The 26495-nt window shown below is 46.1% G+C and overlaps 1 protein-coding gene across 1 annotated transcript in view; it reads right to left on the bottom strand.

Annotated features, from left to right (window-relative positions):
- Positions 1-234: 234 nt before the first annotated feature.
- Positions 235-26495, bottom strand: part of COL4A4 (collagen type IV alpha 4 chain) — a 138487-nt gene continuing 112226 nt past the window's right edge. The window contains exons 38-47 of the mRNA XM_082841199.1: positions 22851-22922; positions 21547-21675; positions 21341-21454; positions 19964-20119; positions 18310-18417; positions 14409-14534; positions 7993-8109; positions 6195-6383; positions 4198-4484; positions 235-3774 (exon numbers count right to left, since the gene is read on the bottom strand). Of these exons, the coding sequence (XP_082697325.1) occupies positions 3511-3774; positions 4198-4484; positions 6195-6383; positions 7993-8109; positions 14409-14534; positions 18310-18417; positions 19964-20119; positions 21341-21454; positions 21547-21675; positions 22851-22922 (1562 nt within the window). The 3' untranslated portion in view covers positions 235-3510. The remainder of the gene's footprint in view (positions 3775-4197; positions 4485-6194; positions 6384-7992; positions 8110-14408; positions 14535-18309; positions 18418-19963; positions 20120-21340; positions 21455-21546; positions 21676-22850; positions 22923-26495) is intronic.

A 26495-nucleotide genomic window follows, 5' to 3' on the forward strand; every position in this document is an offset into this window, starting at 1 on the left:
CCAGGAGCTTCAGAATCCCACGCTTTCCCAAGCCAAGGGGGTCACTTTCCACACTCTGCTCACATGCTCTTCCCATCTGCAGATCGCACCTCTACCACGTGTAACCTTTCCTGTTTTCCCTACTGAGCCAGACCCAAGGTAGGCTGTATTACAAGGTAGGTTAAGTAGTAAACTCACTTTGGCTTGAAAGAAAATTAATGCACCAGATAAAACACAGTTGTTTTTGGAGGTCACTGCAGAATTTTTATACGTAATAAGTGATATTACAAATTGTAATACAAAATTTCAATGTCAATAGCAGGTCAGGCATCTTGCAAAGTTTACACGTTGAAAGTCTTTAACTTTACAACCCTAGGTTAGAGAAAGGGATGCAACTTATCAGACACATTTCACATTTTTTCCTATGAATCATTAAATATTTAAGCACCATAAAATTCAAGCATTTCACACAGATGTGGCAGCCAGCCGTGGTGGTCGAAAATGCATTATGCAGAGTCTCTGGCAGATAATAACAGTGACAGTTGCAGAGTACCGACTTTTAATGTCAGTTGTTTTGTTCCCTGCAGAACTTCCTGATAATGACCCTGCAGGAAATTGTGAGTTTTGTGTGTGTGGTACAATAACTTTGAGAATTGAAATAAAACAGCATTCCCAAAGACATTAAGAATTGGCCAGGTATAAATAATTCTAATCAGTGATTTATATGCCCTGTGAGAATCCTTATGTTAATTCTACTATGTAAAGAATCCCAAGAAATATTTTTCATATTAAACAGCTTGTTTTAAATAGAAGATGTGACCATAATAAATATACAAGGTCTGCTATCTGCTGGACATAGAATCTAACTTAATTTTCAATGCAAGAGTAGGTGTTACGTCCCACTTTGTAAATGTGGAAAATGAGGCTCAGGGAGTTGGTATAACTCACCCAGGGTAACACCTCTGGAGAGTGACAGCTGGACTGAAGCTTGGATTCAACCAACTCTAAAGGCACATCTTTCCACTATTCTTGCAGCCACACCAAATAAAAGTAACTATTATCATTTTAGTCTGGTGAGCCGATAGAAGCACAGATCTAATGTAATTTCCTGGAAAACAGAATGATTTGCTTTATTATCATCTCTAAGAGGCTCAAAATAAAATCCTTGATAAAATCCAGTTTTAGTGGACCATTCTGTTCCTCTTTTCCCAAGCACCAATAACAGGTACACAAACTCTGTAGAGGTGATTTTATAGTAGAACGCGTTGACGATCATGAGGGAATACAGATTACAGCATGAGTTAAGTCATATCACATTTCCATGAAGAGTCTTCTCTCATTGTCACATCTCTCAAATCTTATTTCTGAAATTTCAGTTTATGGAAAAGTAAGCTATTTTTCAGGAGGGGGCTGACTCACTGTGGAGGACTCACTGTGCAGGAACGTGCCCACTTAATTCGGGCTGTTATTTCAAAATTTATTTGACCAGCTTATTAAGATAATTCTAATACCAAAGTTAAGGTGTTTAAAATAGCAAGCAAGATATGTTTCCTATGGCCCATCGATCACCCTTACCTCTTCCCAGAAAGTGTTCTCGGACCAATTTCATGAATGAACATGATGAAATTTTAGAAGGCTTGAATTTTGATAATATATGATAAAACTTGTGGCAACAAAATTGTAATTATAAACAAGGTTGAAATTGGGTTCAATACCAAATATTTAGCATGCCATAGGAGAGTTTCAAAAAATTAATAAATGGGTCAAATGAACTAGGAAATATTCTGGTACATCAAGACAATATTTCCTCTTAAAATGTATATTTTTTCTTCTTACCAGGAAGTAGCCTTAAAATAAATTGTCCCCCCATCCGGGGGACACCCCAGAGCAAAATTCATTTGAAATATATTCTGCATGTAAGTGCACACTCCCAATCAATGTTTGCCAAGGAAAGCATTTCTTATAAACAAAGTTTTAATTGAGTTTTTCCTAATTATTAAGTGCATTGAAAATAAGCACTGAAATGAATGTCACTTTCTCGTGAGAAATTTCTTTAGTTTTCTCTAGAATAACATTTATTTAAATAAGGAAGGCAAGTTTCCTAGAAATCTTTTCCAATAAGCCTTCTAACTTTTAGGATTAGACCACTGAATTCCCAGCAAAATAGAAAACCTATCCTTTGCTATACAGAAAATTACTCACTATAAAGTGACATATCTTCTAAGCTTTTACAGAAGATGTTAATGCCAAATATCAGACTGCTGCTTTGCTCTCGTACTGATTGATATAAAATGTAAGAATGTTTTTAAGATTAGAAAAGCAGGATGCTCCTGTAAAAACCAATAACAGGAACATAAAATTCAAGTTGTAGGTTATCTTTGTTTCATTTAAAAGAGTGCTAGGTCTTTTGGGGGCATGGGGTGATGATGACTTAAATGAATCTTCTTACCTAAGTTTAATTAAGTCGGCCCTTAATTTTCTCCCAAGTGCATAATGATAGCTCTGTCACTTCCCCGTATGAGATGCCATTATGTGGATGGAGGGAAAGTGTCCGTTGCAGGCCCTCTCTGTGAGGCAGCTCTGCAGGCGCCCCCAGGGAGGGGAACAGGATGCTTTATGTGAACATGGCCCCATGTGGCTCCAGTCCCATTAGCACGCACACTGGAAGACAAGCCAGACCCCGACTGGGCAAAAGCAGTCTGTTTGGAAGTTGACGGCAGTGGGGAGTCAATTCTTGTGAATCGCTGCCTTAATATTCATTAATAGCTTTTCGACTCTTAATCCCTCACTGGACGTATATTTTTCCATAATTGCTACTTTTCCAAAGGGTTGCCAAAGCAGGCATTTCTGTTCTCTGAAAAATGCAGAAGAGAACATAATGTTTTATGTTCATCTGTGATGTGTTTTATGCTAATGTCGCATCTCTGGAATACAGCGACCGTGGTCCTTCCTGGCATAATGATTCATTCTGCTTTGAAATGAACTCTTCAGGCTGGCTGTGTGGATTTTTGTTTAATCTCCGTGGGTCATAGTTTTACAATTAAAGTGCGTGGAAAAACAGATTACAGAGGAAATCATTTTGAAACGTAGGAAATCTCTACTTTCTAGTTTCATTTGTTGGCCTATTTATTTTTTTCCTGTAAAATCCATCCAGAAGCCCACTGTATTACAGAGTAATTGACTTCAATTGTTTGAGTTGCTATTAACCAATGAATGACGTTTTCAGTAATGTAATTTGTATCATCTATTTGCCTTCCCCTGAATTAGCATACTTTTAAATAAAGCCAGCTAAGAATATCCGGGTTTCATGTAGGTTGGTAGGTCCAAACAAATCCATACGTGTAGCATTTGCTTAATCTGTCCCAAACGGAGGAAGGGATTACAGTACTGTGGGAACAACCACATCGAAACAGAAGGAACAGCTAAACCAGGAGTCCAAGATGAGCACCACTGAATCTCTTAGCACAGCCTAGGATGCCTTCGCCTCCTAGCAAATTTCTCTTGGTGACCTGATGACAAGCGGCGGGTTCTCTAGCTGTGCTTCACACAGACCTGGCACCTGCTAATTTTCTGGCGCTGGGCTTGGCTTTCTTTCAAGGTGTCCGGTGAGGGTGCTGAGGAAAACTGCAAGTCAGGTCTCACAGTTGTCAGCCAGAAGCTATACTCATTTGCAAAAAAGTGGCAAGTTCCCTGACGTCCTTGGCATTCAAGGAACGGTGCAGCTCTGAAATCCTCCAGGCAGCTGCCGGGTGACATGAGGGCCTGGCCGCCTCCTTGGTCCCCAGCGCCTGTGTGCTACCCGGACAACAAGAGAGAATTAGGGCTCAGACATCTGCAGACAACCCCCTACCCATCCAGTGACACGCCGAGGTCTGGGCCTGATTTACATTTTCCCTGAAAATCATCCCAGGAGGGAGAAACTACAATCTGCTGAGGAAAGGAGGCGCGGGAGACGTGAGGGGTGTGCATGCAACAATAAACCACTTTTCGCTGAGGGCTGATGCAAACCCATCTTCCAAATTCTACCAAAGTTTAAAAAAAAAAAAAAAAACATGGACAATAAGAAAAAAGAGTGGCCCTGCATCTCCACAGGCTATAATCTGTGGTGGCCTTCGTGACCCCGTGTCCTACTGCCGTCCGGTCTGCACAGGACTCTCAGAATTACGGTCCAGCCCGGACGGAAGGGGGCTTAGGGACGGCGGGCGCGCAGGGGCTCACCATCAGGAAAGAGTACCCGATCCAGAGGCTCCTCCAGGCCCGCGGACACGGCGGGACAGACTGGTCCTGGCTGTGCACGGCCACGGCTTGCGCGGGGGCCTCGCACACGGCGCAGCGGCTGATGTACGGGCGGATCTCCTCCTCCGAGAGCGGCGTCATAGGCAACGGCGCGGCGCTCGCCAGCCAGTAGGACCTGTCGTTCCTCCGGGCGTACTGGCACACTTGGTGGATGTTGCAGTGGGCGAAGGGCAGCGTGCTGAACATGGGGAGGCAGGAGCCCGCCAGGCCTTGGGAGGGAAGGCAGCAGCATGGCGTGCGGGGTGCGGAAGCGGCCTCCCCGACACGGCCCATCTGCGCGCACACGGTCTGGCATCGGGAGGCTCTGGCCAAAGCCTGCTGCTATGGCGGCGAGAGCACGGTGTGCCCCTGACCACTTGGGCCGCCTCCGCGGTCTCGGGCCAGCCCGCGTTCCCTCGGCCACTTGTCACTCTCTCGGGAGCCAAGCAGTAGGCCGGGTGCTGGAGGGAGAGGTGAGCACAGCTCTTCCCCGAGAGCTTCAAGAAGCTCCTAGCCCGGCCTGATGGGGGAACGGGAGGGGCAGACGGGCCCTGGGAACACAGCAGCACAAGCCCTGAGAAGTGGAGGCACTGGGGCTTACAAGAAGGATGGCTGGAAAAAGTGACTCTACGCTAGGAACTGAATTATGAAAAAGATCTGCCGGGTCTGGAGATGGTGGTGACCATTCAAAGGAAAGGCCTAGTTATACAGCAGTAAAGAGGGCCAGGGGTAGTAAGGGGGCATGGAGCTCAAAGAACTCAAAGAAATTCACTGGGGGGAAGGTGGGGAGAGCAGGTCTGGGTCTGTCTCAAGGGCATCCCAAGGTAAATCAGACCAGAGGATGCGGGCTCTGTCCATCTTGTTAAGGAGTTTGGATTTTATTCCCAGAGCTCTGCAGAGTGAGGCCATGGTGGCTCTGGCTAGACCAGGGCAGGGGAGGTGACCTGTGGTACACATGTAAGTAGCTGCCCCTCTAGGCCTGCACCCTTTCACCACCCTTATGGACTGGGTGGGAGGGGGGTGGTCACAGCCCAATGAGAGCCGTGACGAGACTCACCTTAACACCAACTGTCCCTGTGGGCACAGCCCTCCTGCACCCACCACTCCAGCCACCACTATCTCGGGGAGACCACGAGTGCCAGCACCCAGGGGGCGGGGGGACTCAACCCTCGGCTTAAAAATCAGTTCCTGCGGCTCACAAATCCACTATTGAAAACTGACAGGTAGTGCCAAGGATAACTCCCTGAATAAAGTTCTGATGTTGCTTAAGGGTACAAATTTGCAAACAGTAGATAAATAAGTCCTAGTGATCTAATGCACAGTGGAATGAACATAGACAACAATGTTGCATCCTAATCATCAAATTTACTAAGGATTAGATCTTAATTATTCCCACCACAAAAAAGAAGTGATAGTTATGTGATACGAGGGAGGTGGCAACTATCGATACAGTGGAATCATCTTATGATATATCGGATCAACACTTTTGTACACCTTAAACTTACACCATGTTATATGTCAAATGTATTTCAATTTTAAAAATTGGCGTAGGTTGAGGAGTTGATGCTGGCTAATGCCACACCATATAACCACCAGGGTACCATTTTACATCTAAACTCAGGAACCAACCATATCCTGATCAAATCATTCACACTGAGAAATAAAAATTGTACTTTATATCAGCGTTACCCTTAAGAATTATTTTTTTTAACTAATAATAAGTAGTCAGATAATAATAACTATAGCCAGAATGAGCTGCTTTGGCACCTCTCAGGATCATAGGTTTAACAGAATTAGTTGAGAATTAGCATGGTAGTTGAAAAAGAAAAAAAAAATCCCATAGATGACTGATCGTTTAAGATGTTGATGAATCCGTAAAACTAACCCCAAAGTTTTGCTCTTAAGCAATGAATCTGGGTGACCGCGTGCCAGCTACGTACCAAGGTCTTGATTGTGAGCTCTCTCCTGTCCCTCCAGGTATAACAGACTATACCCGGTCCAGAGCCTGGGCATGCCCGCGGGGCAGGTGGGTTCTCCATCTGTCTGACTGTGGAGAACCAGGAGGAAGCCACTGGGGTATACAGGGCCGAACCCTTCGGGCCCAGGATCCCCCACGGGCCCAGGAGGGCCTGGAGGAATAAAGAAACACCAATAAATAAAGGCCATTTAGCGAGTTCAGTTTAACAAGCATTCTTAGCACCACCCCGTCTGCTGCTGTGCTAAGTACTCAGGGAGCAGAGAGGAAAGTCCCCCTCACACAACTGCAATGTACACCAACAACTCAACCAGCAAGGACCTGTTCCAAGCAACTTCTAGCTGCTTGTCTTACATTAGCATAAAAACAGATGAAAACCCCTGGCCTCCTAGAGCTTACGTTTTACTCAAAGAAGAGAAATGACAGTAAGCATAATCGAAAGGTAAACTGTGAAATACTTAGTAAGTGATAAGTGCTGAGAAGAAAAGAGCTAGAATGACACACCCCATGTAGGATGTCCCAGACCCCTCCGACTAGACTGGGAACCTGCTCTCTGAAAAGGCGAATCTCAAAGTTAGTCTTTCTGACACCTCCCAGACCTGTCCCATTGTTCTGCCATATCGTCAGTTCCATTCTAAGAAGGACAAGGGCTTGGAATCCATATGTTTGGCTTTGTAGCTCTTCTTTTATAAGGGAGGGAGGCGGAAGGAGGGCCGAATTCTAGAACCCTTTAAGTGGCTGGTGGGAAATGAACGGTTGTACAGAATGTGGGCAGGAGCCTCTCCTTTGGCATCTCTAAAGGGCTGACCCATGGAAGAAGGCCCGTGGCTACTTCTAATTGCCAAAAGCAAAAGGTGAGGTTAGACTCTGAAATCAAACGGTGTTTTAAAAATGTGTTGTTTCTGGAAGACTGGCAGCTCTTCTCATCTATACACCAGAAGTTACAAAGTGGTAGCTCGCGGACTGCATCGTGCTCATGTGTTTTGTTTGACTTACCAAGATCTGATGAGTTAAGATTTCCGGCTAGAAAAGCAGAGTGTAGGGAACGTCGAGCCCGCATTTCTACATGGCAACAATTTCTACAGAGCCGAAGCTGAGCTGCTGCTTTTGGACTGCAGCTTCCATTTTCTTGCAGTGCCCCGTCCTCAGTCCCTCTCCCACCCCTTCACCTGCTTCTCATTAGTAACCCGGTACTGGCAGACAGATACTCTCCAAAGATGAGAGGGTATCTGGGAGCCTTTGGGCCCTAACATATTGCCTAGTGTGTTATAGTTCAAATTTATATTCTGTAGAGCCTTATCTCTGCTCATCCAAGGCCCACTCTCAAATATTTTTCTTAAGGAACAGCCTTGTATTCTATATAAGTTGATTGATGGCTGTATGCTAAGATGAATGAACTCAGAAAACCAGAGGCCAAGTGATTCAGTCAGTTGTAGATGTGAGACCACCCCCGCTGTCCCCAGGATCTTCAGCACAGCCTCTCAGTGGCAGTCACACAGCCAATGCCAGGCTTACCTGGGGAAATGGCAGAGCCTTTTAGGTTAATGTACAGCGTTTTGGGAAAATAATGGCTTGACCTGTTTTTATGATGGTCGAGTATCAGTTAAAATGTGGAGGACACATCCTGTTCTGTTCTTGTTGCTTTGTCTCCCTAAAGCCTGGTGAGTGGATGTCTAAGGCAAATGCTTAAGAGGCCAGGGGATCTTGTAAACAGTCTTAGATCCACTGTGCCAGGGAAAAGAAGAGAAACCGAAACTCCTTACCTGGTACTCCTGGGCAGCCCGCTTCTCCCATGTCACCTTTGTGTCCCGGAGGCCCAGGGGACCCTGGAAGGCCATCCTCGCCTCTCCTGCCATCCAGCCCGGGCTCTCCTTTGCACCCTGCAGGGAATTTCACAATGGTGATGATGACAGCAATGTGACACCCACTAGGCTAGGATTTACTGCATGGATTCCTCGTGTCAGCCCTGGGCCTCCCATTTGGACCAAGCAGCACTGGCTCATTCCATCCCTGCAGCTACCTGAAGTTGGGGTTATACTGTCTCCACTTGGCAGTGGGGGTAATTGAGGCTCTAAGAGAGCAAGTAACTTGATCAATTAAGGCCAATGAATCATTAATGGGCAGAGTCAGGATCTGAAGCCAGAGCAGCGAGGTGTTGAGTGAGACATTTTCACATTTTCTTCATAGTCTTGTATATTTGACCTGGTTGGTTTTTTTTGTTTTTTTTTTGTTGTTGTTTTTAACATTGAACACATCTGGCTTTTGTAATTAAATATTTTCCTTAAGAATAATTTTTTGGAAGCCTGAATGGAGGAATGAATAAAACTTAATAGCATTTAGCTGAAAGTCAGGTTAAATTTAAAGCAAGGGCAGCAATTTTTTTTTTTTTTTTTTTTTTTGCGGTACGCGGGCCTCTCACCGTTGTGGCCTCTCCCGCTGCGGAGCACAGGCTCCAGACGTGCAGGCTCAGCGGCCATGGCTCACGGGCCCAGCTGCTCCGCAGCATGTGGGATCTTCCCGGACCGGGGCACGAACCCATGTCCCCTGCATCGGCAGGCGGACTCCCAACCACTGCGCCACCAGGGAAGCCCAGGGCAGCAATTTTTAACAACAGTTCTTTGTTGAGGGTTACAAGGTGCTACCCCTTTATGTGAATTATCCAGTTCAATCTTCACAGGAGCCACGTGACGAGGTGCTCCCACATGCCAGGCTACCAGTGGGGAGACGCAGGCTAAGAAAGGCCATGGTGCTGACCACGTGTAGTGAGGAAACAGGCCTGGCAGGCCGAGGGCAGAGGCTGCACCATCCATCTCCAGACCCTGCTTAGTGACCAGGGCTCAGGCGTGTTCCCTGGAGCCTCGGCGGCCAGCCGTCACACTGAGACTCGAGCGGTTCTTTAAGTGTTTGGCTCCTTTTGGCCCACGACATAAGTTCATTAGCCACGATCTCCTTTGGTCTGGGTAGCAGATTTGGTCCCTGCCTGCGGGGCACTTTGCAGCCCTTCCCCTAATTACCTGAATCACGAGTCCCTCAAGGTCTCTGTCCTCTACCTCTATTCTCTCTCCCTCTCTCCCTTTCTCGATCAGTCTTCTCTGTCCAATCCCTCTCTCTGCCACAAATTAGCCTAAAACCAACCATTAAGTCCAAGAGGGCTCACTTCAGTAGCTGCCCCTCTTTTCCACGCCGGGACGTGTTCTTCAAGGCAGCGGGGGCCACCTGAGGATGTGGCATAGGGCCTGCCGTACTCAGGGGACCAGACATCTCACTCGACTCCACTGTCACACAGGCACCCTTAAAGCCATCTGAAGTGCACGCCCCCCAAACGTCACTGCCTTTACGTTTCGTCCTAACATCGCCTGCCAGAGTGGCCCCCACAAACCTCCTCTTTTCATCCCACATCCAGCAGCCACCACCCCCCCTACACCCGACGCTGGTCGCACTACGTTCAGCGTGGGTGTCGGGGGCGCTCCTGGCTTTCGGGGTGCTGTGATGTCACTCTGTCTCCTCTTGGATCATAAACAAATTCTCTTGGAACGTCCTGCAGTGCCTGGACTACTTCTTACATGGTCACCATTCAGTAAGTGAGAAAGGAAACCTCTCCTCCCCATGGAGGGGAGGGACGCCCTCCCCTGTCTAACTGGGCAGAAGCCTCTTCCTGGATGGCGCTGCGGTACGCGAGTTGGTGCATCTATTCGAAGAGAATATCCGTTATCTCGGAAGGAACCTAAGGCCGCATGGTGAGCTCAGAGCACTCTTTTCTCTCCCACCCAACGAGGTGATTCCAACACGTGGCTACTGTGCGATCCTGGAAAGGGCTGCCCAGGGCTAATGAGACAGTGAAGCAATGGGCATATCACAGACAAGGCAGCAGACATTCCTTCCCAAATATGGACGTGCGACGAGCTCACCGCCCCGTCTGGAAAAGAGTTCCCTGCCAGATGTTACAATAGAGGCTTTGCTCCCTTTAGGGGAAGACAAAGGGAAATTGTCAGCAGATGACGTTTCTGAGAGTCAGGAAGGAAGGCTTTTGTTAACTCGAGTTGTGTACCCAGAGCTTTCTACTTGGAACTTGTTTTACAGAACAGACCTACGACTAAAAGCCCAGCAATGTTGGATGGAGTCCCTCCTCTGAGAGAGTCACGTGTTGACTAGAAGATAAACGCTCCCAACAGGATGTGGGGAAGTCCATTAGGCAGTGACAGTTCAAACCAGAATGGAAACCGCTTTTGCGTTCATCACAGGAAGTCTCAGCCTTTGAGGGCCACCCAGGAAGGAAAAGTTGTAGATCAAAGAGATGTGTGGGGCTTCCCTGGTGGTGCAGTGGTTGAGAGTCCGCCTGCCGATGTAGGGGATGCGGGTTCATGCCCCGGTCCGGGAAGATCCCACATGCCGCAGAGCGGCTGGGCCCGTGAGCCATGGCTGCTGAGCCTGCACATCCTGAGCCTGTGCTCCACAGCGGGAGAGGCCACAGCAGTGAGAGGCCCGCGTACCGCAAAAAAATAAAAGAGATGTGTGAGTAGAGAAGCATTAGACCTTCCGTGATCGAGAGCTCTTAACAGACTCAAGTTTTACTTAGTGTGGCCATTACCCACTCATACTGGGTAGCAAAGAGTCAGAACTTCGTTTTTCTCTATGTAGGTTTCAGCGGCAGCCCTTGGATACAAAATCAGCTTAGCAATGAAAGAGGTTTTGAGGGAAAACAGGAAGAAAACCACAATGTCATTTTAAGCGAAAGTGGTACTTTGCAGGGGCAGCTGATCCTTCACAACCAACCTTGGGGTGGTCTTTACAGCCCCACACACCCTGCTGAAAGAATCGCCTTCAGAAAAGGACAGATGACGCAAGTCCATCACGGCTGGGCCACTTTAGACCCTTAGAATATACCTGTCACTTTGCAGTAACTGGATAGCACGGCCAATGCATCTAGGGTGGCCAGTGGGAGCAGACAGGGAGAGGGGACCAGGGAACACATTGCTGGCAAAGAGGGTTCTTTACAAGAGGAGCTGGGTTGGGGGCTGTATCAGAGAAGAGGGGGCCCCACAGAAAGCAGTGGGTTGGGAGCGGGTACACAGCAGGGCCAAAAGGAGCTCCAGGGAAGCTGGACCACAGAGCAGTGCAGCCCACACTGTTAGACGGCTGGGGAAAGTGGGTGATGCTTGCCGGGAAGGACTGTGCACTTTTTTTTTTAAAGATAACAATCACATTCTGTGGCACAACGGTGGCCTCGGGGTGTCCCCACTGTCAGCAGGCAGGGTCAGTGGCATCAGTAAGGAGAGGGCACAGGAAGCCAGAGACGGCCGTTCTGCGGCCACCTGCGGCTGGATAAGCCCATCCGACCCCAAGTCAGGAGGAATTCGAGATGACAGGTGATCACACCTGGACCACAGAGACAGTCAGCCCTCTTTCAGAAGCTCACAATCTATGCAGAGAGAATCTTTTATGTGCCCAAGATAACTACTAAGTTAAAGTGTGCAGAATTTGCCCATTTGATTTTTTTCTTTGTCACTGTCTTCGGTTATTTTCCAAAGCCACCACAGTAGGTGAACCCAACTACCTATCTGGTCTCTAATGATATTGGGGTGAAGCAATGGGTCTCAGCCCTGGCTGCCTGCTACAGTCATCCGGGCAGCTTTCTCAAAACACTGATGCTCGGGCCCTGTCTCCCTCTGAGTTTTGCTGGTCTGGGATGAGCCCTGGACATCAATATTTTTTCAAGCCCCTCCAGGTGACTTTAACCTAGAGCTAGGACAGAGTCACTCAAGAAGGCATCACCCTTAGCTGACTCTTTTGAGGACAGCATTCATATAATATAGTTAGGGTTTCTCAAACTTGAATGTATATACAAATATTCCGGGGATCTTGTTAAGATTCTAATTAGGTGGGTCTGGGGGGTGGCCTCAGTTGCCACTGGTCCTCAGACCACACTTTGAGCAGCAAAGATGTAGCCGGTTCTCAGTTTCTGGATTATTAGGCCAACCTGCCCCAACTGCGCTCCTGCCATCTCCCTGTTGGACAATTCTGGTTCCTCAAAGTCCAATCTCTCCTTACAAGCTCTGCTCAAATGCCAGCTCTTGCTGGGGTCTTAAGAGTCCCGCAATCCTCCAGGCTGGAATTACCTCTCCCCATCCCGTTTTCCTAATGCCTTTTGCTTGAAACTCCTTCAAAACACGAATTATAATTTCCCATTATTTAGAATTACTTATGATCTGCCAGCTATGTCTACCATGAGGCTGTGAGACCCACATCTCATTCACATCTGTATTGCCCACAACACCTAGTACTGCATTTTATAAAGAGTAGAGGAGTACTTCCCTGGTGGCGCAGTGGTTAAGAATCCGCCTGCCAGTGCAGGGGTACATGGTTCGAGCCCTGGCCTGGGAAGATCCCACATGCCGCAGACCAACTAAGCCTGTGCGCCACAACTACTGAGCCTGCGCTCTAGAGCCCGCGAGCCACAAATACTGAGCCCACGTGCCACAACTACTGAAGCCCGCGCGCCTAGAGCCCGTGCTCCACGACAAGAGGAGCCACTGCAATGTGAAGCCCACGCACCACAATGAAGAGTAGCCCCCGCGCTCTGCAACTAGAGAAAGCCCGCGTGCAGCAACGAAGACCCAACGCAGCCAAAAATAAATAAATATTAAAAAAAAAAGAGTAGAGGGGGTCTGGAAGTATTCTCTGAAATGAATTTGCAGAAATCCATTACAGGCCACATCTTCTACTTGAAAGTTAATTTTTTAAAGGGGGGATGGGACCAGCCCTCAATATTGCAGATATATACACAACAAGGCAGCTTGGTTTTAAAATAAGGTTGAGTGATGAGTTTATTGACTGACTAAGGGTTTATTCATGCAAAGAGTGCCAAAAAAAAAAAAAAGTAACTACTCTCAATTCCCAGCGCCTGTGGGCCGTTAAAGGAAGTTGCTCCCAGCCACACTCAATTAACTGACTACACAAACGCAGATGCAATGCAGCAAACACAAACAACAGAACCCCATACTAACATAAACAAGGCTCCAGAGCTGTTCGGGATGCCACCCAAGAACTACACAGACTCCAGCGGACCGGGACATCTCTTGGGTCCTTAGCTACTTGAGTTTGGGGAAACACAAGCAAAAACAGGTGGTGCAAAATTCGGTTTTACTTCCAATTTCTTTGGCCCTGAACCAAAAGGAGCCAGAGCCACAGCTGGGCAGTGGGAAAGCCAGGAAGAGGAACGGTTTCATGCCTCTTAGGCTAATTTGCACATTTGTTTCTAGAATTTGGTATCTAGAACCACAGGCACTGCCACTGGTCTAAAAAGATAAGTTATCTCTAGATGACCAGCCTAAACTCTCTAATCTCTTTGTAAATTACCCAATGAGATGGGGATATATGAAGAGAAAATAAACCATTGGGAGGGCACCTTTTAAAGGAATGGCTTGGTTTAAATACTTAAATAAGAATCCTGCCACCCTGACAATGACTGAGCAATGCTCAGATCCGTTAGATGAATGACGCGATCTTTGCCATAATTTATCGTGACCCTCCCCCTCTTCCCTTTTCCTCTTCCAAGTGATACACCTCCTTCTCCCTTCCTGTAGGCTGTTCTGCTCCACTGGGTCCCAATTCAATTGTTTTTAATTCAAGGTCAAATCAACACCTAATAATGACTACACACAGAGCATCTACTCGGTGGTGCTAAGAGGTTTCAAAACCTCATGCCCGGGCTTCCCTGGTGGCGCGGTGGTTGAGAATCCGCCTGCCGATGCAGGGGACACGGGTTCATGCCCCGGTCCGGGAAGATCCCACATGCCGCGGAGCGGCTGGGCCTGTGAGCCATGGCCGCTGAGCCTGCGCGTCCGGAGCCTGTGCTCCGCAACGGGAGAGGCCACAACAGTGAGAGGCCCGCGTACCGCAAAAAAAAAAAAAATAAAACCCTCATGCCCAAAAGCTGCCCCCAAGTAAAAGATTAAAGTAGGCGTTCCTCATCACAACAGAAGGGATGTGTCGATCCCGTTACTACATGATTAAACCTTTGGACAGATGCAGAGAAGATGTTTAAGGGGAAGGAGGTTTCCACTGCTTCATCCCCACTAGTTGTTGCGGCTCCATACCAAAAAGCTACGTAGCAAACACCCAGATTTTCATTTCAGCAACCTATGCTGCCAGTAACAAACAATCAGTGTGAGGTTCGTACCTGGTCCTGGGGGGCCTCTCATTCCGGGGAGCCCCATGGTTCCTTCTGGTCCTCTTGGGCCTGGTACCCCAGGAAGCCCCGGGATTCGGGGGCAAGCATCCACGTCTGCAGGGGGCCCAGGTTCACCTGCAATTAGAATCACCACCTGTGTGAGGGATTCAACTGCTTATGAACCAGGTCCTTCTGCCGTCTCGAGCTGGATGGGCTTCTGACACTACGCTGAAACGTTATCGAGCATCTTCAAGCATCCAATGTCAGCTCTGTGAAGATGGGGCTTTGTCTTGGTCACTGTGAAAACTTCTAGAATGCTTTCTGTTAATGACTGAATGCCTGAATGAGTGAGTGAATGGGATCTCAGAGAAAGCAAAAGAAGTATGAAATAGTGAAAATGAGCCATGACAGCGATCACGTGGTGACCTTCACAGGATTCGCAATCTTTGGGCCGTTTCTTACCAGGAGCTGGCCACAGGTGGCATGGGGAGAGGTCCCGGTGTGTTCCTCATACTCAGCTTAACATCACCCTAATTCATCAGTCTACACTGCAGCCACCTGGGTTTCCAGAGTGTCTGCTACTCAAGGGGACAATTTCAGGACTGCTAGAGGCACTGAGGCAGTGACTTTCAACCTCGAGTGCACGTTGGAATTATCCAGGCGAGTTATAAAAGTACTGATTTCTGGGTCCCACTCCAGAAATACTGGTCTCATTGGTATAGGATGTGGCCTGGGCAGTGCCCTCAAGCTTGACTTTACAATAATCCCATCTGCAGAGCTTTTCAGCATCCCATCTAGATAATTAAAAAGGAATCTCTGGGGGTGGAACCCAGGCATTACTAATTTTTTAAACTCTCCAGATGATTCCAATATTAGCCAGGCTAAGAAGCACCACCGGAACGCTGCAGTTCTGACGTCAGCACATCACAATCATCTGTCAGGCTTGTTAGAGCCCAGAGTTTCTGAGTCAGTAGGTCTGGAGGTGCGGGACAACATTTTACATATCTAACATGTGCCCAGGTAAAGCTGATGGTGCTGACATGGGGAATCTCACTTAGAGAACCACTGCCCTAAAGGTTTAATATGTTTTTTCTTCTTGGGCACATTCACAGCTCTAAAAACTGTGTTTTGGTTTTTTTTTTTGCTAAATCTTCATTCAGTCACCCTGCAAACATTCCACAAGGAAAAAGAAATAATGACCCTAAGCCACAATGCTAACAGCTAACACTGGATGCGTCATCACGCATCAGACCTCGTGCTAAGTGCTTTATGAGTGAATGTTCCCACCCAGCCTGTGTGTGTGTGCTGCTGTCATTAGAAGGTTACAGGGAAGAAAAGTCAGGCTCAGGTAAATAAGCAACATACCTAAGGTCACGAAGCTACTACGTGGCACAGTCTACATAAAAATCCAAGACATCCTGACTCCAAAACTGCCCTCTTCACCCGCACCCCATAATGCCTTCCCTGAGAACTCTGAACACCTACGTGGTGAATTCTAAGAAACGCAACATATTGTAAAACACATCATTGATTACTTATGGTTTTCTTAAAATTCATACAAATGTGCAAAATAATTTTAAGGACAGTGATAAAGCAGTGAGAAAATCCTAGAAAACCTGGCCACAATGACAACGTAGTCTACACGGTACTTACTCTGCCTGTGGAAAAATGAACTAGAACCCTATAAGCTGTTTGGAATTTAAACTCCTCGAAAATATTGTGTGAAACCACAAGTGACACCAAGTTAGAGACCTTTTTACAGTACATACAGTTTAATGTAAAACTTGGCTTTTTCGCTCTGAGGGACTTGAGAGAGATGCATGTAGGTATTTCCTACTTTCCCTGGATAATCTGGTGCATTATGGTGGGAATTCACCAGTGAGGGTAGAGGGGAGGAAGCAGGTTAGTGGAGGATGGGCGGGCATTTGGCTGGTACTTCACGTTTAGGATGTTGATGTTATATTCCAGTGAGTTTATATATACAGTCAGAGAGACACTAAAAGGACTGAAGTGAAACTCATTAAATATACAATAGTAATTAAAAAATATAAACATTTAAAATAGCAGGATTTCTTAAACTTCTGATTTTGCATTTCTTTACTTTTTGACAAACCAGAAGCTGAAAGAAAGGGGCTGAGGTATCTCTTGTAAGGGCCCTAAAAATAATAAATGGTGTCTGTATTCAGGGCAACGTTCCTTAGGGTTAATAACAGAGGCCTGGAAAGAAGAAATGCACACTTCCACGATTTTTCTTTTCTTCTTTTGAGAAACTCTTTTTATTCTCTTTAAAAATGCCAGACACAAAATCATATGTTGCTTTCGCATTGTGGAGGATTGAGTGAACACTTAGTTGAAAAGAATAATGGCATTTTCATTCTAACACACAAAGAAACTTGCTCCTTGGCGGTGGACTTTGGGTGTGATGGGAAAGGCTCGTCACAGCCCCTTACCGGTAGTAAGGACCCAGCTTTTCACGTTGTTGATGCTACTTATTTTAGGGACGTTCTCTGTATTTATATTGTAGCATTTAGAAAGGAAACCTGCGTTGGTATGTACTATAGCCTTTCACAGAGAAAGCACTCATACTCTGTGCCTGAATTGAAATTCTATAAGCTGAGTCTCTACGCCGCCTTGACAACCTGTAATGAGGCTCAGCATTGGGGCACTCTAATATGGGGTTACCATATCTGTAACGAGGAAGCAAAGGCATTAAAACCTAATATAATTACAGCACCCCATCTAAAAAAATGCAACAAAGTTGCACTCACACATACAGTGAAAAAGGCAAGTACGGAAATGACTGCAAATGAGATTTAGAGGAAATGATTCATCTTATAGCAATGCTTACCTCTGGAACCTGGAGAGATCCAAAGTCCAAACAATGAGGCCACACAACGATTTTCATACGGCAGAAAGAGATTATAAATGTGTGAATTAGGACAAAAGTGAAATGACAAGTAGAATGGCTGCATCTTATTTACATAAAAAGTCCACATCAATGTTCCTGACAAGAACATCTATGATTAATGGAGTTTTCATATCTAGAAAGTCCTGAAGTGAAACTCCCTTGCACAAGATAAAATTCGAGTTGAATTCTTACGGCAAATATGCCCCCATTTAATGTATGTAGAAATTCCGTCCATTCGAAGGCTTCTGAAAATTCCATATTAATTTGCCTAGTTTTGTAGATTATGCACAGAAAGGAAATAAGAGATGAATCGTAGTATAAGTTCTTTATCATGCTGTTCTGTGATCCATCATAAAGCAGTGCAGTGTACTCATTCTTTGGACTAGAGTGCTCATTTACGAGACTGCAAAATATTCTGAACTGACACCATACTGTCATCGTATTGATTTAGGATCTTCAAAGGTATTACTTCTGCCAATCTCAAATACACGTCTGTTTGCCCTTCCAACCCTTTCGTTGCTTATTTTGACTCTCTGATGAAAACCTGTTGTCTACAGAGCTTACATCGAATAGCCTTTCATCTTCATAGCAACTAATGTACTTTACAGGAAAAGTTTAATAAAACATCTAGGAGAATCGATAGGAGGGAATTTGGGGGCAGGAATTGACTATACAGTCTTCACATACAATAATCAAATCAGTCTTTGCCTCCTGTGTGAGGGAACACAGATTTATGGATATTTACCTTAGAAATAGTACATGTAAAATCAACTCCTAACTTTCAAACTTACTTGCTCTGATAATAAATAAGTTTAACAAACCTGCGACTTTGTAGTGCAGCCTGAGATAAACATAATCTTTATCAGAAAAAGCTTAACTTATTAGAATTTGCTGGTAATTTCAGGATAATTACCTTCTGAAAGATGACCCTCATCGTAAATATTTCAACAAAACACTGTATGGAGGCTGCTGGGTGGAGATGACTAGGCATTAGAAGCTTACCTGGAGGACCCAAGGGCCCCTGTCTGCCTGGAGGTCCAGGTAAACCCTTCTCTCCAGGTGGCCCAGGAGTTCCAGGTGGCCCCTGCAGCCCCGGGAATCCCATTGGTCCTAAAACAAACACATGAAAAGGAGGGCACTAGAAGGAAGCAATATAAAGATAATGACAGCTCAATGGACTGAATTCAGAGGTTCACTCCAGCAAAATGCAGGGCAAAGCCAGCCTTAGAGTGCAGAATAGACCCCAACTTTCTTCTGCGAGGTGGAGAAGAGCTGCCTCTGTCTGAAGGAAACATAACTATCCATCAACCGGACTAAGGAATATTGTTCCATGACCGAGACAAAACTAAATTAGAATGAAGAGCCCAGTCATCTTGAACTTTCTCTGTAGACAGTCAAAGGACCGCGACGGAAAGGAAAAATAAGGAAAGATGCTCCACTGTCTGGAGACCACCGACCCTGAGTTCCCAGCCCCTCTTCCTCACTCTCTCAGTTTCAGCCACACCAGCCACTCAGTGCCTCACACATACTGTTCCTTCCCCCCGTCCAGCAAGTGCTCCTCATTCTGTAGCGTGCAGATCACGCCAGGGAAGCCCTCCCTGGAATCCCAACCCAAGTCCACTTGCTTTTGCGGTACGCGGGCCTCCCACTGTCGTGGCCTCTCCCGTTGCGGAGCACAGGCTCCGGACGCGCAGGCTCAGCGGCCATGGCTCACGGGCCCAGCCGCTCCGCGGCACGTGGGATCTTCCCGGACCGGGGCACGAACCCGTGTCCCCTGCATCGGCAGGCGGACTCTCAACCACCGCACCACCAGGGAAGCCCAACATTTGCTTCTCTGGTATCAAGCTTCCTTATTTATGACATAAGGGAGGTAAAATGGATAAGCTTTATTGGTCTCTTCTCAACAAAATGTCCTATGAACCTCATAATTCTCTAAAATTCTCGTAACCAAAAACTAAGGTCCCCAAACATTAGCAGTTAGGTAAAAATTAGTTAAAATAAATATTTTAGCCTTAAATACTGGGGGAATTCAGTAATGGAGACTCTTTTGTGATTATAAAAAGACAAAGTCAGCAGTCTAAAACTGAACTGTCCAATACAAAAGCCACTAACCACATGCGGCTACTGAACACTTGAAACTGGCAAGTCCAAGCTGTGTTGTGCCGTAAGTGTAAAATACACACCAGATTTCAGCAGCAGAAAGGAGTGTCTTATTTGGGACAAGAACTAGGTTTGTACAGCCAGACCTAATTATCCCTTTGATAACTCATATCGATTTTATGTTAAAATAATATTTGAATATATTATGTTAAATAAAATAAAGTATGAAAATTTCTTTTGTTTCTTTTTACTTTGAAAATGTGGCTACTATATCTTTTAATTACATATGTAGCTTGCATTAAATTTCTATTGTTTAGTTCTTGTCTAGAAGATTATCAAGTATGTTATTAGGGGCTAAAGATGAACTTGTGTTTCTTCTTCTTACTTGTCCAACTATTACCCAAATTTTAGGACTCTGGGAAAGTCAGGACATTTTGGAAATGTAGTCACTATTTCCACAGGAAATGAGAAATACCCCATAGTGGTGCATACCCCAGACCCTTAAGGGCTAAATAATGAAAGTCATCCAGTACTACCTAAAGAACTACTTGCATACCTTTCTGGCCATCTTTTCCATCACATCCTGGGAAGCCTTTGCGTCCTGGAGGGCCTGGTGGGCCTGGGGGACCTGGAGGCCCCGGCAGACCACAGTCACCTGGTTCACCTTTCAGAAGTTCAACCTTCCCAGGGGGCCCTGGAGGCCCGGGTATTCCTGACCACAGAGAGTAAGCAAAAAAGACTCCTTCAGTCAAATGTGCATGCTGGCTGCCTGCGAGCTTCTTAAGGAAAGGAATTTAATGGCTTACAAGCAAGGGATGCAAGGAATTAGAATAACTAAGTCAGTAGTATCAGAGGTGAAACAGTATGTCTAATACTGGAGCCCAAGTTGAGAAATGGTGTGAATAGTCTGTTAGTAACTGTTAGACAAAATGAGCTAAGCAAAGCCTCCCTCCCTCTCAGAGCCGCTCCTTTTGGCAGGTATCAGTTTATGATTTTGTCTTGCATTGCCATCCTGCTGCTTTCACACGATGGATGGATGGATGATGGAGGGATGGATGGAGGGATGGGTAAATGGACAGATGGGTAGATGAATGTATGGGTGGATGGATGGGTGGACAGAGAGAGAGACAATAGGCTTTTAAGAAAATCTGGCTGATGAAAAAGGAATATCTGCTCAATTAAATTTAAAATCCTATTTGAAAACCAGAGTCTACACATGGGAATTGAGCCCCAATTCAATTCCTACTTAGCTTCTAAACTTCTCAGCACATTTTTGAGCATTTTTATTCTTCTCAGTGTAAAGGAGAGCTACATGTTTATCCCACCCTTACTAAAATGCTGAAGATTCTAAGGTTTCTGTCTCTCTGGAAGCGTTCTGTGAGCTAGTAGGAATGTGATCGCCTGCCAGTTGGCCAAAACTTGCACTGAGCCACAGTCTTTTTCCAACCCCCTGACCATCTCTGGTCCAGTCTTACTTTGTTAAATATTGACTGGCTAGAGTCTGTCCCAGAGAAGTGACGCGAGGAACAACACGTAACGTTAGCAGCACATGAGGAGACTGTTCCTGTGTGTGAGTCAGGCCTGGGTCCTGTCACCCTGGGCCAGAAGCAGTGCTCTCTGTGCGGACGCTGAGACCCACGTGATGGCCTCCTGCTTGTCACTCCTGCACCCTCACGCTCAGCATCGAGCCGACAACGGAAAAGGCTTGCTCTGAGTCAGAGGTGGTCCGATGGAGTTGAAACAGAAGTGTGAGGGGCCTAAGCACCGGTCCTGGGAGCCCGCCACTGCCCACACTCGCCCTGTTTCCATCTGCCAAATCGATGGGGCTGCTAAGGTGTTTCTACTCGGCCACTCTCTGCTCCTCCATCCCTACAGAGCTGGCAGCATCTAAGGAAAGGGGCATCACCATCCTTTGCCATGATTCTTCTCATACCTCTTGGACCACTGGGGCCAGGAGGTCCCTGATCTCCAGGCAGACCCGGGTCCGGAATGTCACCCTTAAGAGCTCTTCCTGGGGCACCTGCAGGACCAGGCGGTCCAGGTCTCCCTGAGAAGGGACATGTTCAGTTGTTAGTCTCATTACATTTGGAAGGCTTGGATTTAGTTACTGAGAGAAGGGAAAAGCATGCTGCTTCTTACCTGGGGGACCTGGGGGACCTTTGTCTCCGAAAAGTCCTGGAGGAGAAATTCCTGGGCTCCCGGGGTCTCCTGTCTCGCCTTTTGGCCCAGGCATTCCCACTGGACCAGGTGGGCCCGTTTTATGGGAACCTTAACGAGGAAAACAGCATTAGCACTGCATCTTCTCCTGGTGTGTCCCCGCTGTGGGGCCTGGAAAGGAACTGCTTCTAAATAGTCATGTGACAGGGATGCTGCCGGTCCTGCTGAGGCTCAACACTGGCTGTAACGGTGACCCAGATGGCCGCACACCCTTCCTGGGTCGCCGTCTCCTGTCTTATGACCCGTCACACTTGTCCAGCATACCTTTGATTTATTTTATGGTTATTTCCCAGATTTCAAAACACAACAGCTTACTGACAATACTGACCCTTCAACCTCTACAGTGGAAAGAGTGAAACGAATGAGATCCGACGATAAGTGACTGTCAATAAACTGGCTTGAAATTTAAGGTGGAAACCGGCAAATAAAGAGAAGGAATGTGCAGTTTCACGCTGACAAGGCAGAACTTCACTGGTTTCTTGGAGAGGCCACACGTTTTACCAGGCTATTTGGAAGAGCTGCTAACTGAATCCTAAGTGAGGTAAATTACTTCTTGACCTTCCAAACCGTATCAAGGTTTTGTCCCTCCTCAACAACAGATTCACACCACGCAGCACAGCAATCCGATCCTTTTCCAACAGCCCCCAAATCTGCATGTCTGATTCCAGCTATCTTGTCTGATTGCGAGCTCTTTTCCTGAGAAACTAATGCAACCAATGTGCATTCTATCCAAATACTGGAACAAGCTAAGATGTTGATGATTAGCCTATTTGTGGTATCAAAAATAACAGCAATTTGTTCAGGTAATTTGTTTTAGCAGCAGGCTATTGAAGGATGCTAGAAGTACTAATTAGACCCACGTGGTTGTACTTGGCACGACTATACATAAAACAAAACAATACCCCCAAATCCCGACTATTTATTGGTTCTTCGTAACATTTTGGAAGCTAGCTCCACCTAAGCGATTATTCAGAGTATTTTTAATAGACAGTCACAAGCAGTATCAACAAAAGGCACTGTTAACCAACCATTCCTGCTTAAATTGGGTTTTCTCAAGTGTCTTTTTTATATGTCATCACCAGCACTTAAAACAGTTCCAACATTGTGAATCTGAGCTAAACCACTGTCCTAGTTTCGCATCCGAATTTTGTGAAGGGAGGAAATACCAGCGGACTCTCGTGGTCCCCTGCCTGCTGTTCAGCCTCTTGCAAAGGGTTTTCTCTTACCTGAAGCGCCTTTGCTGCCCTTCTGACCCTTTAAACCATGCAAGCCGTTCAGGCCGGGTGACCCGGAGGGACCTGAAACACATCACAGGTCTGTGACACAAAGTACACAAGGTACATCCTCTGGCTGTACTTTGCAGGCACAGTCCAGGGGAGGGTTAGCTGACGGGGACCCACAGATTCTCCAGGCAGGAACCAGGAGACCTCACCTTCCGAACATCACTATCAAAGCAGAATCCATGCCAGTGGTCATCACTAAATACGTTCATTTGATGGATGTTTTCTGTTAAGACGGCTTAACACATACTTTTCTTTATATATATATATATATATATATATATATATATATATATATTCTTTTTTATATTCTTTTCCATTCTGGTTTATCAGAGGATGTTGAGTATTGTTCCCTGTGCTATACAGTAGGACCTTGTGGTTTACCCATTCTCTATATAATAGCTTACATCTGCTCACCCCAAACTCCAAACTCCCACGCCATCCCTCAGCCGGGCATATATCCTATTACATAACTTGCTTTGGTTTTAACACAGTGCTGTTGGTTTATGACCGTATCATGAACCTCTCGCTCTCTCTTTCTTTCTCTCTCTTTCTAATCAGATAGACTCTAGAATTACTGAATCTTGGTATAGGAAATGACCTCCAATTTTACAACAATAAAATGATCCTAGGGCTTCCCTGGTGGCGCAGTGGTTGAGAGTCCGCCTGCCGATGCAGGGGACACGGGATCGTGCCCCGGTCCGGGAGGATCCCACATGCCGTCGAGCGCCTGGGCCCGTGAGCCATGGCCGCTGAGCCTGCGCGTCCGGAGCCTGTGCTCCGCAACGGGAGAGGCCACAACAGGGATAGGCCCGTGTACCACAAAAAAAAAAAAAAAAAAAAGATCCTAGACAAGGAAAGGGATTAGCTGGGAGCAAACGCCCTCTTCCTTCCTCCTTCCTCCCAGGCCCAGGATCTTCCCACACTCCACGGTCTGCAGATCCTAGTTTCTTCAGAATCTATCTGGATAAAGGTAGTAAGACAGTTAAGGACAGGTGGGGACGGTGGCACACCGGGGAATACACACCCTACTGATTTTTTGAGCACTGTGTTACTCAGAAAGAACAGGCCTGCAGGTCAGGTGTTGCTGCAGCTGTTCCTCTGCCACCCCTTCTTCCAAAGAGAACCACTCTGATGCCTCTTCGCAACTAGTAAATTTATTTCACGATGATCATGCAAACTCCATTCTCTGTAATTAGACAGGATCTCGCTGATGCCTGCATCTTCTTCCAGAACCTTCTGTCAGGTGTCAATAGAGTTCTCTAAGGAGCCATCTACTAATCTGACTTTACATAAGTTGTCACTGAAAGCTGAACACCTATAAATCTATAGATTGATAAATATATAGGTATTTGTATCTATATTTATATGATAATACGTATAGCATATACATAATACGTTATATATATTTGCCATATATAAATATATAGATTTGTAGGAAGCAAGTAAAGGGAAGGGTGGGGGGAAGAGGCAGATAACTAACAGACATAGAACATCTCCCAGCTGCTGCGCTTCTGCCAAGTGCTGCACCCACGTCCCACTGATTGATGGGGGAGAAAGAATCTTCTCCTCAGCCCCTGGCCAAGCCTGGTAACCTTCCTATTTCATTAATGGATCTTCCAACAAGAAACTTTTCTTTCTCATCTGAGGCTAAAAGCCCCTCAGAACACAGCCAGCCATTCATTCAGTTAAGGGTCCCAGCCCTCGAATTTGTGATAATCACACCCTCAGCTTATGACGAACACAGAGAAGTGCCCCTCATCTACGCCCATGACACCTGTGTAGAGCTCCCTCAATGCCCTTCTGCCAGGCCCATCCTACTCCATACAACAATCCTGTCTGTGGTGGCTGGTTTACTTTGGATGAATTAACTGAGTGTGAGATCAGGTCTTATTAGTTGTTCTATCCCACCACTTAGCATATCTCCTGACACACAGTAGGTGCTCAATAAATGTTTGTCGAATGAATGAGTGAGTGAATGAATGAATCAGTGAATGACCAAGTGTGGAACAGGGAGGGTGAGGGATTGAACAGGTGGAGAGAAAGCTGTAAAGAAGGGTGGATTCCAATCTCTATTCGCATGTCACATCTTTCATTGATAGATTTATCGGATGAGTAAGATTTGAGGAAGTTAGTGCTATCCATTTGCATATAAAGAATTCAAGTGCTAATTATTATCTCTTCCTTAAAGCAAGTCCTCTGTAGACTTCTTACTGGACGATGGAACAGCTAGTTGGTTCCATTTTATTTTTTATCAGTACTAGAAACAGAGTTATTCTATTTTTTAAATCTAAACGTTAGATTGGTGGGAATAAGCCATATTGTCTTGCACCAAAAAAAAAAAAAAAAAAGCGGGGGGGGGAACGCACCCTTTTTTTCCCTAAAGCTCTTATTTCCTAACCACTTTTATCAGTTCTGGCTGAGCTTACTCTCCAATTCTCTTTCCTATTTATGAGCAAATGTTTCAAGTTTGCACCAAAAGAACACACAGACCTTCATCTGCCAAATCTGGATATTTATTGCCATCCATCTGAAATGATAAGACATTTTCTGAGACTCCTCTGCTATTTCACTGTGTTTTGATCTCCAGCTTAAGCCACCAAGATTGATGGCTTGGGGACTTGGCTGGGGGTGGGACGTCTCAGCTCCTGCCAACTCTCCGTTGTCACATCAACACATCCAGGTCCTGCACTGTCACAGCCTCAGCCTCTCACCATTGTTGAACTGGCTGACCCTTATCTGACGCAATGTTACCTTTCTAAATTGAATGCAGCTACATCTGGGTAGGGTTTTCAGGGCAATTCTTCCTTTTTACTGAAAGCTTTTTTATCCATCCCATCTCTAAATCAAAAAGTTGTTCATGCATAAAATATATACCAGGCAGAGGAGAGGCAATTAGTCTCACAAAGCACATTCCTTGGTAATGAGCATTTTCTGTTCACCTCTCTGGTCATCCTCGGGCTTAACAACCATCATTTAAGGCCGCATCTTGCTGCACTCACAGGCCAGGGTGCCCCCCCTCTAGTCAGAGAATCTACTCTCCCACCCCAGCCATAATCATAATACCAGCTTCTATCTATGTGAGCCAGGTGACTCTTCATGACTGGATTCCCTCTCTGAGGTTTTCTTTTGTTCTAAAGCCTGAAAATGCTACTCTATCCCCAGGGACCTTTAACAGGTGTACACTTTTACTAGTGTGACCAACTCGTCCCTGACTGCTGGCGACTTTCTTACAGTTCTAGCGCTGGAAGTGCTGTGTCCTGAGCACCCCCTCCGTCCCAGGCAAAACGGGACAGCTGGTCACCCTAACTTGAAAGCCGAAGGGAGAGACCTTTCTTTGTGACTACAGGTAAAGGTTGAACGAAGTGGAAAACATATCAAAACAGATTCTGAAATAAGATTGAATTCTTTTTTGATTCAGAAAATACACGAGTGCCTACCAAGGGGACACACAAGAGCCTAAGACATGGTGCCCTAACAGCGAACTTTCAGTCCCCAAATGCACTTAGTGACAGGAGCTGACCAGACAATGAGAGCAAGAGAGAAACAATCCCTGACTTGACAGAACGAACAGGCAATTACCTCAAGAGT

Source organism: Leucopleurus acutus (assembly GCF_964270905.1).
Source record: "Leucopleurus acutus genome assembly, chromosome: 6".
NCBI classification, from domain to species: domain Eukaryota; kingdom Metazoa; phylum Chordata; class Mammalia; order Artiodactyla; family Delphinidae; genus Leucopleurus; species Leucopleurus acutus.